At 38.7% G+C, this 13,418-nt stretch overlaps 1 protein-coding gene across 1 annotated transcript in view; it reads left to right on the forward strand.

Annotated features, from left to right (window-relative positions):
- Nucleotides 1–12,344, forward strand: part of LOC136694337 (xylosyl- and glucuronyltransferase LARGE1-like) — a 70,487-nt gene extending 58,143 nt beyond the window's left edge. The window contains exons 10-15 of the mRNA XM_066667813.1: nucleotides 1,563–1,718; nucleotides 2,374–2,537; nucleotides 5,980–6,258; nucleotides 6,455–6,601; nucleotides 7,792–7,987; nucleotides 10,044–12,344. Coding sequence (XP_066523910.1) covers nucleotides 1,563–1,718; nucleotides 2,374–2,537; nucleotides 5,980–6,258; nucleotides 6,455–6,601; nucleotides 7,792–7,987; nucleotides 10,044–10,241 — 1,140 coding nt within the window. The 3' untranslated portion in view covers nucleotides 10,242–12,344. The remainder of the gene's footprint in view (nucleotides 1–1,562; nucleotides 1,719–2,373; nucleotides 2,538–5,979; nucleotides 6,259–6,454; nucleotides 6,602–7,791; nucleotides 7,988–10,043) is intronic.
- Nucleotides 12,345–13,418: the final 1,074 nt, after the last annotated feature.

Raw genomic sequence — 13,418 nt, forward strand, 5'->3', positions numbered from 1 at the left:
ATAGAGGCCTGTGACTGCTAGCATTGTGCTACCTTGGTGGGTGGGTGGGTGGGTGGGCGAGATGATGGCTAGGGGATTGAAATCAATTATCTCCCAAAGACAAATGCTAATAGAAAGAAGTTTTGAAGAATTTAATAAGTAATGTATAACTGTAATTCAAAAATTAAACATTCTCCCTCTATTTTGCCATCTTATGATAACTGTTACATATTATAAATATAACAATAAACAATAAATAAATAAACATTGAGTATTAAAACACTGTGTATACAATTGCTAATATCAAATTCACTACCTTTAAATCTTCTAAACCCACACCTTATTGTGGATCCAATATTTCCAAGAACAGAACTAATCGCACATATGTCTTCCTGGATGGAACTCATAGCAAATGCAGTAATGAATAAATTTGTGTTGCTTGCCACTTTTAGGGTTTTTTGTTCGTTTTTATGTTACCATAAAAAGCCTGATGTGGGACAATGTATCAATTTTGAGTTAAAATTATATGTTATGCAAGAAAAAAAACCTAATACTTAGCCTTATCTGTTTAAAGGAACACTATGTAAGATTTGGGTCTCCCCCCTAGTGTAATAATTAATTTTTTAAACAGCACTGTACTGAAATCAATGGTTAGGTCCTACTCTCCTCCAAAGTTACGTATTGCAGTTTTTGGCAGTTCTGAGTCCAGAGTACTAATCACAGAGTCTCTATTCTCCTTATTACAGGTCAGTGAAGTATTACAACGATTTTGAACCTGTAACTGTAAGATAAATATATTACATTAACAGTGCAAGCTCATAACAATGGAGTGTTCAACATTTAAGTCAGACCAGCACAGCCATTAAAAATGAGAAGCAAGATAAAACAAACACATTGTATAAAACAAATAGAGACATCATCAGTTAACCTTAAAAGCCAGATGAGAACATGGTTGAGGCTTTTGTGAGAAATGTTGTGGACCAGAGTGACATTTAATTTCAGTCGTCTGCCTCAGTCCCGTGACCTTTACTGAAATCTTGTTAATCAAACTGCGTTTATTGAGAAGCACTTCCCTGTTGAGAAGAAAACCCCTGTATACAATATTTATTCCTGGATATTACAACATGGAGGAAACAGAAGCACACCGCAAGGATGGGATCTACATGGCCAGACATTTGTGGACCCCTGCTCTACTGAAATTAAGGGTATTATTAGTGAGTTTGTCCACCCCGTTCCTGCAGTAAAACCTTCCATTCTTCTGAGAAGACATTACACTAGATATTGAATATTGCTGGTTAAATAAAAAAAACATTAATATTAGTAAAGTCAGCTACTGATGTTGGTTGATTCATTGAGATCACAAACATCACTCCAACTCATCCCAAAAACATTAGATGGACCCCCATCTATGTAGGTCTTTATACCCTTCTAGCCAACACTTGATATTGGGTATGGGTGCTGCTCTAGTGCCCCTTTTTTTAAGATTAATAAAGCAGTATTTTGCACAACAAGCAGCTGAACTCTTTAAGTATAAAGGGGGGGGGGGGTCTCTGTCTATATTGAGTCTTTGTCTGGCTTGACAGGTGATCCACTGGAACTCACCTAAGAAGCTCCGGGTGAAGAACAAGCACGTGGAGTTCTTCAGGAACCTGTATCTGACCTTCCTGGAGTATGATGGAAACCTGCTGAGGAGGGAGCTCTTTGGCTGCCCCAGCGAGACCGACCACAACAGTGAAAACGTAGGTACAGGAAAAATGAATAAGTGAAAAATGAGAAACCTGAGGTACTTTTCCTCTGTATGCTTTCTGAAGTGTTTTGACAACCTACACTAATCCGAATAAGCAATTATAGGGGTTTATGTAGGTTTACGTGTGTTGTCACCAAGGCAAGTTCAGTAGCTTTACAACTGCTGGCCTACAATGAAGTGTTAATATCATGTTGAAATATTCTTTAATGATCTGTACTGCCGAGCACTTGGGTATTAACTGTATGAATGCAGTAGTTAGGCAGTAGGTGCTCAAAATTCTTAATGACAGCCCCTGCGTTTGGCACAATATTTTACATGTGGTTAGAGTCACATATGGCAGAAAACTGTTCCTGGGGCAGCCTTGGTACCGGAAAGTTGCAAGTTCAATTCCCAGAACCTGCAGGAACATCCATGGCTGAAGTGCCCTTGAACATGGCACTGAACCCCGAAGTGCTCCCTGGGCACCAGGGATGGCTGCCCTCTGCTCTGGGTGTGTGATCGTAGCCACTAGTGTGTGTGTGTTCACTGCCACAGATGGGTTAAATGCAGAAGACACATTTCGTTGTACAATGACAAATAATTGCACATTATTAAAATTCCAACACTATTGTTAGTCAGTTAACACGTCCTTTCTGCTGTTTCCTCAGCTCCAGAAGACTCTGCTGGAGCTGGATGAGGATGATCCGTGTTATGAGTTCCGGAGAGAACGCTTCACTGTTCACCGCACACACCTTTACTTCCTGCACTATGAGTACCAGCCCAGCACAGATAACACTGACGTTACACTAGTGGCTCAGCTCTCTATGGACAGGTATGAGGACAACAAATTGAGGGGAAAAAATAGAGGCATGTTTTTACTACAATGTAATCGATCTTCCTGTAACAATGTAATATTACAGTTAGTTTAAAAAAGGTCACTCATGTTGCTAATATAGTTATTATAGACACTAAATATAGTTCAGATGCTTGAAAGCTGTTGGTCAAATGACATGTTTTGTTGGTAGTAAAAATAATACGAACAAACCTGGGGCAGCTATGACCTAATGACTGGAGAAGTGTGCGTGGGAGTGAAAGGTCATCTGTTTGATCCCCTCACCATGTAGGAAAATTGAAAACTTGAATGCTTCCAGTCCACTGGGTATAGCTGCCTGCCACTCTGTGTGTGTCTGTGTGTGTGTGTAAAGATGATAAAAAAGGATGTTTACATTTAAGTTAAAACTACCAAAGAAATATTAGCACATGGTTTGTATTTATTTCCCAACATGATCATACTTGTGCTTTAATATGTTGAGAAATTTACAGAGGAAGTGGGACTCATTTTAATTTTAAATATCTGCAAAATACCATGTGTCCAGGAGTACTCACACATTCATATTTGGCCATATTTTGACCCTTTTTCTGTAGAAATCTCCAAAGTTTATATCTCATATTTTGCATTTTCAGCGTTTCCCTATATAAGCCAAATCAAATTAAAGCTTTGACAAAAGTTCTTACTCAAGAGAATTTAATTGGATAAAATAATGATACACCCTGTGGGTAGAGCTATAAATACAGCCGTGAAGACTGCACTCCATTTCTTCAGAGGTGGAGGAACCGTGATGTTAGATTTCTTCATATTTTTAATGATTTTGTTTCATTCTGATGTGAAAGCTGTCACATCGGGTCATTAGTTTAGTAGGAGATTAGGTTATGTTAATGTTACACAGTCATAGCTTTATTAATGTGCTCGTTTTACTGGCCTGAGGGCTAACAGCTCATTTTGCCATTTTAAGAGGGCTTCAGATGTTATTTGGTTAATATTATAAATCACATGGACATTTGCCTCATCCTGACAATAAAAGCTCACAGGGAAGATTCATTTATTCCTTTTTATATGTTGAAAATGCTTTATAGAGGTTTACTTCAGTTATTACAATAGACCAAGAGCTCTTAACCTGGCAGTCTCAGTGGGATCTCAAGGAGGTTGCAAGAGTGGAGCTACAAAGGCATAAACCTCATCAAACACAATTTGTGTTTTGACAAGTGCATTTCCAGTGGGCTTGGTATCTAAAAGGGGTCTTGATTGACTGAAGATACGTACTAAGGTTTTTAGATGCTCCATATAATTTATACATTCATGTACACCGACTTTAGATGTTCAGTTGTACACACACAGCTTGTATAATCTTTATAGAAATCATTAAATATAGGGCCTCTGTGCCTATAGGTCACTATGCTCAGTATGACATCAACAAAACTAATCTTTTAACATTCCAGCTAACAGAGGGCCACACATGAACAGCCCAGCTGGGTAACAGCAAGCTCTATCCACAGGTTTAATGTTGGACCTACATATGGATGCCCGCCAGGGTCAATGTTTGAAAAAGGATGGGTTAAAAATAGGGCCAATATGTGTAGTTCACTTAAAAAACCAAACCTTTATAAATGAAGACAAGCCGCAATGCACAAAGGTGCAGTAAAGGTAAATTATTGCTCACTAAAGGGTGTAAACAGTGTAAATGTACCTTTAAAGGTAACACAGTAGTTTTAAAGTCTAGTTGTGTTCCCTAAAGTTACATTATGTTCTCTTCTCCAAAAGGAGAGGTAGATTTTTTGGGGGTTTTCATTATAGAACTGTGTAAAATAAAGAACATAATATAAGTCCTGGAGATGAAATGGGGAGTATAAAATCAACACAACTTAAAAATGTACAATTATAATTATATAATTGTAAAAGGTACAGAATATGTACTCTTGAGTGCACCACCACAGAGACCACAATAAACCACAGTGACAGTTTTTCTGACAGGGTGTAATATTACTTAGATGCCCACATTTATCAAAAAGAGGTTGCCAAATTGCTTCCCACTTTAGACCACAGTCTTAAAAATAAGGGTTCTACAAAAGGTTCTTTGAGTGATGCCATAGAAGAACATAGAAGAATAGAAGCGAATAGAGCGATGCCATACATTTGGTTCCATAAAGAACCAGCTATGCTAATATGTTTAAATTGGTGGATATTTAAATTTTTAAAAGGTTGTTCACACATGCATTTATTAAACAAAAATGGTTCTTTATGGAACCAAAAGTGGTTTTTCTATGGCATTGCTCAAAGAACCTGTTGTAGAACCTTTGTTTTTAAGAGCCCATCTTGGTCCCAGGTAGGATTTCCAGTAGCAAAACACCCCTCATTGAAACATAATGTTAAGCCTTGTTTACTCGTCGTGTATTCACGTTATTTTTGTTTTTTTATGGGACTAAACACTGCTCCACCCATCACTGCAGACAGACAAATGTACTTTTTTTTTATTCCTTGTTGCACCATCCAGCTCTCATCGTTCATTGGCCACCAATCCAAGGAACGTTTAAAACTCTTCCAAAGACCACAGTGTAATTTTAGGAGCTGCCATTGTGAGTTGGATAAAAGCAAATGCAATCACTAGAGATTTCACAAACTGCTAGTTTGTGCTGGATATCTGCATTTCATTGTGATGTCCTGTCAATGCTCTGCAAAGTTAACACGTCTCTTTTAGTCCCTACTTGGCTCACTTGGAACCACAAGCAGGTAGCGACTAAAAAAAATTGTCTGGGAAAGTAAAGCTGAGCCGATCTGAGTGGGCACCATGCAGTGGAAAAGTGCCATAAGATGTGCACCTTTCCTGATGTATCTGAATCGTCTGGTGGCTGAATGCCACCAAATCCTCAGAGCAGCATTCCAACACGTAGTGTAAAGAATGCAGGTCATTAAAGTAGCAAAAGAGTACAAGAAGAAGAAATGGTGGACGTACAAATTTCTGCAACATAGTGTATGTGTATTGTAGATCCTATATTACACCATCTGCAATTGATTTTTAAGATTTGCTCATTGAGTTGGAAATCTCTGTAGAAATTTCTTTGGGAAAACTCCCTGGGCACTACTGTGTCCACAAGGTTAGATGGGAAGGTTGTACTGATCTTTCTGTGATGAAGAAATAGATGCATTGCCGTTATTGACTTGAAGTGTTGGGAGCATTCAATGGTCTGACGGAAGCCTGTGGTTGCTAATAAGCACTGTTTCAATACTTTGTGCAGGTCTTTTACTTCAGAGTCTTTTGTTGGTTTGTTTGCTTACGACAGGAAAACAGAAACTTCTAACGGCTTCTATCGATAGCCCTCAGGACAGCGAGTCGGGAAGGCAACATAGATTAAGCCTCATCGCTTGAATAAACAGCTCAGCGGCGGAGTGGCTCATTTCTACTTTCACAGAAAGGGCTTTTGCTGTTTGTCTGCTGCAGGCTGCAGATGCTGGAGGCCATCTGTAAACACTGGGAGGGTCCCATCAGTCTGGCTCTGTATCTGTCGGACGCTGAGGCCCAGCAGTTCCTGCGCTACGCTCAGGGCTCGGAGGTGCTCATGAGCAGAAGCAATGTGGGATACCACATCGTCTACAAGGAGGGTCAGTTCTACCCCGTTAACCTGCTGCGCAATGTGGCCATGAGGCAGGTCAACACCCCCTACATGTTCCTGTCCGACATCGACTTCTTACCCATGTATGGACTCTACGAGTACCTCAGGTAAGGCTGCTCTCTACAGGAATAACATAGCATGCTATAGTTTATATATATATATATATATATATATATATATATATATAAGCAATGCCTATCATAGTAAGAATATTTAGCCAATAGATTGTAATATGTATATTTTGTCCAAGTTATGCAGTCATATTTTGTAGTTAGCCCAAGCCATGTGATATCCTTTCTGCAGGAAGTCGGTGGTGCAGTTGGACATGGCCAGCACTAAGAAGGCTCTAGTGGTCCCTGCATTTGAGACGCTGCGGTACCGTTTGTCCTATCCTAAATCCAAGGCGGAGCTTCTGTCCCAGTTGGATATGGGCACACTCTTCACCTTCAGGTAAGCACCTCTAAGGCATAGCTACTGATTTCCTAGTCATATCTATTAGAGCAAATCTTGAATTTAATGAAAAATATGAAAAATAAATACACAGATCACTATAAAGCATTGTTTAGCTGTCTGAACATTCCCCACAATGGGTTGAGGGAGTGGATGGGGAATTGTGAACAGATGGTTTTTGTGTAAATAAATGAAAGAGAAAAAAGCTACACCAGTAGGATCTAACTGACATGTATGTCTGTAAATACACATTTCATGTATAGTAAGTGCATATAAATGTTATTATAAACTAAGTGGACACTTTACCAATTGACAAAATAATTTCTAGAATCTAATCAAATAATAATACAATTATAGTGACAGCCCTAAAGGGCATACCAGGTCAAAAAAGTCAGCTACTCCTAGCTGTTTCTGACAGCTCTAACAGCTTCATTAATCAGTGAGGACTGTGTTAAAGGGAAACATATTAAGGGGAAAAACGTAGCAATTTTTTTTTTTTTGCGCAATCAGGGATCTGCCTAGGTTAGAAAACATAGGCTGAAACAGGGCAAAAATAAGAAAAAGGAAAGAAAGAGAAGAAAGTAAAAATGACTAAAATCCAGAGCTTCTGCTCCTTGCTCCTCTCTCCTGGGCTCTTTTATTGAACTGAGCTGTGGCTCATTCATTTAAAGCAACAGTTGCTAAAACCAGTCATTCTGAACATGGCTGTTTAGATGGGGACCCCAGAACAGTGTTCACTTGTGCCCATATGCCCCTTTTAAGAAATAATTGACAGATTTAGACAATATGACCATAGAAAATTTAAGATTATAGCTGGATATTTGACTGTCTATTGTTCCTACTATCCAGAACATAAATAGTCAGACTCGTTTGTTAGAAAATGTATATGAAAGCTACAGAAAAAACAATGTTTTAAAAAATAATCTAAGAATCATATGGATAGCTGATAAATTCAGCTGCAGTCTTTTATAAGGTGTGTTCCTTATGGATTATAGAATCTGGTTCAGAACACTCTCAATATAGAATGCATGTGGATTTATATGCTCTAGATAGTAAATAAAAATTATTGATTTAAGTTTTAAGCACCAAGTTTTAAAAACCATTTACATTTTTTAAACACCGGGAACTTTTAAATACGTTTATCAATACTGTTTTTCATCAGTGTACACCTTTGAAAACCATTTCCTCAGGTATCATGTGTGGACAAAAGGCCACGCTCCGACTAACTTTGCCAAATGGCGGACAGCTACAACACCGTACAGAGTGCAGTGGGAGGCCGACTTTGAGCCGTACGTAATGGTGAGGAGAGACTGTCCAGAGTATGACCGCAGGTTCGTGGGATTCGGCTGGAACAAAGTAGCCCACATTATGGAGCTGGATGCACAGGTAACAACTGCAACTTTGTTTTTTAATTCACAAAACAGTGGTCTCCAAGAATTAGACTTAAAGTATATACATACTTAATCACTGATATTGGTGGGTGTAGTCTTTCATTGTTGTTGGAACATTTTTGGGCTTTTGTTACCATGGAAATTTGTCCAACGGAAAGAACTGGAGCTTTCCGTTGTTGCTTTTGTTAGACAGCTGCTCACTGATTTATCCACAGATCTCCCACTTACACTGTATTTGAACAAGAGGGATAAAGTCACAGAACGAATTACAGAAACAATCAGCCCTAGGCCCTAGGCCTGGTGAGCCATTCTGAGAAAGACCTCGTCCTCCTGTGCCACATGCATGCCATGGTTCACTAGACCCTGACTCCAACTGTAGACATCCTGGAAAAGTGAAGGAGCAGCCAGCAGAGAGTGTGGTGAGCCTTGTTGGCAGCCTGCTGCCCTCCGCCACTGCTGCTGGGGCTCACCACACTGGGCCGCTCCTTCATGCAGTCTGCGACCAGAGCTGAGGTTCAGTGGTCCACAGAACTCTCTGCACCCATGTAGCTTACGTCTTCTCCTTCTCCACTTTCCCACTGAGGAGAGACGCCAAAAGAGCTGCTTCAGAGCCTTTGAGAATGAAGACACTTTTCCTTCACTCTCCTCCCTCATTTTTCCTGCTGGACCGGGGGATTTAAACAGCGACCTTGTCCCAAGCACATTTCTTGAATCATTAGGCCACAGCTGCCCCTAAACTGATAAACAGTTTATTCACGTCATATAATTTCAGTTAAAAAATGCACTTCCACCAATAGAATACTTCATTAAGCCTGTGTCTGAGAATATTCATAACTTAAATAATATAATTTAAGGCTTTAGATACTCTTTTAGCATCCACATTAACACAGCGATGCTTGTAATTTCTCCATATTGAGGCAAAATTGAAACAGCAATAAACTCTTTACTGCGCTGTATGACCCATGTATTATTAATAACCCTGCTTTATTTCAGTTTTTCAGCTACCTAGGAGGTTTCGGCACTAATTAAATTATGCTGCTGCATATCTTGCATGCCAGCCAATCATAAGGAAACTTGTGTAGGTTAATGGAGCAAACTGAAATGATTTATTCCAATCATTACAGTAGATCAAGAAATGATTAATATATATATATATATATATATATATATACATAAAATGGTAAAACTACAGTGTTTTATGTTTCTCCTCTTTGGTCTACTTTGTTCACTACACTGATGATGCTCTTACAGCTCCTTCACAGCTTTTACAGCAACTTCTTTGAGCCTGGAGCACTGATGTCTTTTCTGTATGTTTTTGATATAATTGGGGAAAACTAATAAGCTATACTTACAGAAACGAAATCTCTCAACTGATGAAACAGTATTTCCCAGTGTAGCAATGTTTATTAACACTCTTTTACCTCAGGTTTCATCAGTGAGAATCCTCCAGGCCTAATGACTTCAGTTAAAAAAAAAGAATCTATGCTACTATGATCACCATGTTTGTTGTGTTGAAACACTGATGGTTTTAATGAAAACTCTTAATCTGTTATTAAGACAAATGTATTTTTCATCATTATGTTTTGGCTGGACAGAAAAGGGTTAATTAATGGGAAACTCAATGGGGAATTTTTCAATGTAGGGGGAGTCTCCTACTCCCATTGGTTAGACTTCCAGAAGCTGTACAGAATGCCTTACCTAGTAGCTATTAAATCAGCTATTATCATAGTAAGGAAGGGACAGCTCAGTCAGCCAATCAGATTTTTGTTTCTATAGAACCAAAAACATAATTCTCATCCCTCTGCAAGTTCTAGATACATGTGAATATGAGCTACAATCTAACCAGATTTCTTTGCCAGAGCTGACAAAATTTAGACTTAACATGAGTCTTCTATGTATATTTATAGCTTTCCCTGGGTTTTAATAGACTGCATATTTCATGCTTGCTCATATTCAGTGTTGATGAATATGGACCACACTCTTTGCAGTTATGATTGCTGTTTACTTATTAACAATTAATGAATAAATCACCTCCTTGTTTCCTTTCTCAGGAATATGAGTTTGTAGTTCTGCCCAATGCCTACATGATCCACATGCCTCACGCGCCCAGCTTCGACATCACCAAGTTCCGCTCAAATGAACAGTACCGCGTTTGTCTCAAGACTCTGAAGGAGGAGTTTCAACAGAACATGTCCAGACGTTATGGATTCGCTGCTCTTAAGTACATGACTGCAGAGAATAACAGCTAGCAGCTTCTACACTCGTCAAACTGACCACACAAATGGACAGCATCATTGCATAACACACCTGTGATCTTCAGAAATGGACACCAGTGAGAAGTGGACTCTAAAAAGCTTCAGAACAGAGCGGCTGGTACGCTCCAGATCAAAAGAGAATCTACAGAGATACGAGGGACTTCATTTAATTCCCTACATATTTGACATGGATTTACTTGGAGAAACAGCAACAGTTAATCCAGAAACCAGCTTCAAACTGGAAATCTGAGCCTCCGAAATCTATACATTTCCTTGATTTCTTCTCATTTTATTTTTCTCTCAGCACGGATCGCTAAGATCACAGTTCAGGAACGCGCTACTCTTGTTTTATTACTTTCAGAAAGTCATCTTTCAGCTTCTTTAGAAAGATCTGTTTTCAGTGTAAAAGGAACATTAGACTGGAGTTTTACACATAACATCAGGTGTAAACTAAAATTGAAAATAAAAAATGGTAAAAAAATATTTTACTCAAAAAATTATGTTCCAAACTTTAAAGGAAAAAATGTAGGCCTGTCACAAATATGAAACATGATTCAGTCATCAACTATTGTATTAAACAGGTTGCCATTTTTGCATAAATGGCCAAATTGTTTAGCTAATTGGGATGTTTTTTTCAGTCAGTCAAATTTATAACACACATTAAAACAATACCCCTGTTAAAGGTCTGTTTTCCTCTTCGTTAACCCCCCAGTTATCTCTTCGCTCAAAAACAAGCAGACCAAACTTGAGAATTTAATCTCATTAAATCTTTAGAAATTAAGTTGTTTACTTGTTTATCAGCACATTCTATGACTATTTAGACAGCTGCAGTAATCCTTCTATGCTTCCATATTGGACTCAGATAAGAAACATACACACACACACACACACACACACACACAAACCAAGGTTCACTCCAAAAATCTGTGCATATACTGGTACAACTAAAAGTTGCAGTCCATTCGTATGTTAAATCTGAACACTGAGTTCTCATCCACAGGTGTTGCTTTTTCACTAAATCCACACAAACCTTCAGTTCAGCTCCAAAAGAAGGATCACTATTGTGCGCAAATGTTAGACGGTAAAAAAAAATCCTGCTGCTTTTAATCATTGTCGAGTTGAAGGTTAGGCTTATGTTTAGGGTCAGGGGCTGTGGTTAAGGCTGTGATTAAGGTTTAAGGCAGGGCTAAGGGTGATTTTTCACATGGAGTAGGTGTCAGAAGTTCACTTGTACATCCACAAAAGAGGAATTAAATCTTGTACACAATATTCTAATTCTAGGAACAGTCATGTTTGCTAAAACGTTCTAATTTCTCATTCTCATAAAGAATGATAAAATAAATAATACAATTAATATTTATACCTAAAATGAAATAAATAAATAAAATGTTGTAAATGTTCATTATTATTTGAATATTAAATATTGACTTATCTATCTCACTCTTCAGCTGTCAATGAATTGCATCTACTAAATGAGCTCAAATAAACAAACTCTACTCACTCCTGCCCTCTGTAGATGTTATATCACATGTGTAGAGACGTATCGGTTTATACGCCCCACACTGTCTCCTGTCTCCTTTGTTGCTGTCCACCACTCCATGTTTCTTGTGTTGTAAACATGTAAAAACAGCAAAAGTGAAAAATATATTGTCAGTTTAAATAATATCGATGACTGTTTTATGTAAAAAATTGTGACAGGCCTACATCAAAAGTGACCAGTTTTGGGGAAGAATCCATTTTAGACAGAACCTGAAACTGGACGAATGATTCAGCTGTAGATACAGTATCCACTGTGGTAAAGTTAGTATCATTAAGTGTGCCGCAGAACACTAAAGGTGGAAAATGAGTCTGTGTTCATACATACAGTGGTTAGGAAATCTGCAACCTGTTTTGGTTTCTTTGTCTCTCACACTGCAGAATACTCCATGTATGTGGATCTCTTCTCCTTGAAAATACCATGCTGTACGTTATTGCTGAATATGGTGAAAATGAGGCTATGGCGCTATGTGAAGGGCTGCAAGCGGTTCCTTTGGGCCATGAACAATTCCAGAATAATGATGTGAAAAAAGAACATGTTTATTTTGATAATAAAATCCTCTGGAGAAGCTGTGTCTGGGTCTTTGATCTTCAGGTGTGTTGGTTGCCACCCGTTCTGCACGTTGCTGTTCTTATCTTTCTTTAATGCGTCATCTGCCTGAGCAAGGCCCACACAGCGGTGTTTGTGGCGTGGTTAAGGCTGAGTCATGTTACCCTCAGAGAAACCAGATCTCCAACAGGCTGTGGCTTATATGTTACATGGGCACTAGCTGAGTAGATCCCAAGTAGATCCCAAAAAGTATACACCTGCAGGAGAATCATGGGCCAATGTGTATCAAGTACTGTTCATGCCATGTACTTAACTGTCAATGCCTACACATACACATGATTAGCTGTAAGTCCATTTAAATCCATGCATTACATTACAGAGAATAATAATATTCCATCATTAAAATAGTTCCCAAACTCTACATTATATATATAATGTCTTAAACATATTTTGTTTTATTTCTCAAAATACTCTTAACATCCTGATAGCAGCCAGTAAGTTTAAAGATATAAAGACATAAAAAGAGAGATCTGTTGTGTACATAAGCAAAATATACATAGCAAAAACTAAATATTTCATCCAACCATTTTTAGGAAATTTTTTTCCAGCACCACTGAGTGCTGGAAAATGGCAGAGAATCAGAAAACGGCTTGCGCTGTTTGTCAGGGAACGCGAGGGGCGGACTGACGGAGGCGGACGCACAAGCTAAAACACAACAAACTTCATTTACAAAAGAATAACAAAACAGATAGACTTCGAAAGAAAAGAAACACGATGACTGAGAAACAAATCACGATGGAGGAAACGAAATGAGGGACAGCAGAGACAGACTAGACTTGGAAACGAAACGACGATGTGGAAAACAATGACGGAGAAACAGCGGAGACAGACAGACTTGATAACATGATAGAAGTAACGTGGACCGAAACAGTACAAATGACCGACAAATGGGAGAGACACAAGGGAACTTAAATACCAGACACAGACAATATACACCTGGAACAGATAATGAGAGGGCGGGGTAACAAATGAGACAGACGAGGAGGCGGGACAAGGGCGGAGACCTGGACAACAACAAACGGAGC

Source organism: Hoplias malabaricus, chromosome 4, assembly GCF_029633855.1.
Source record: "Hoplias malabaricus isolate fHopMal1 chromosome 4, fHopMal1.hap1, whole genome shotgun sequence".
Taxonomy (NCBI): domain Eukaryota; kingdom Metazoa; phylum Chordata; class Actinopteri; order Characiformes; family Erythrinidae; genus Hoplias; species Hoplias malabaricus.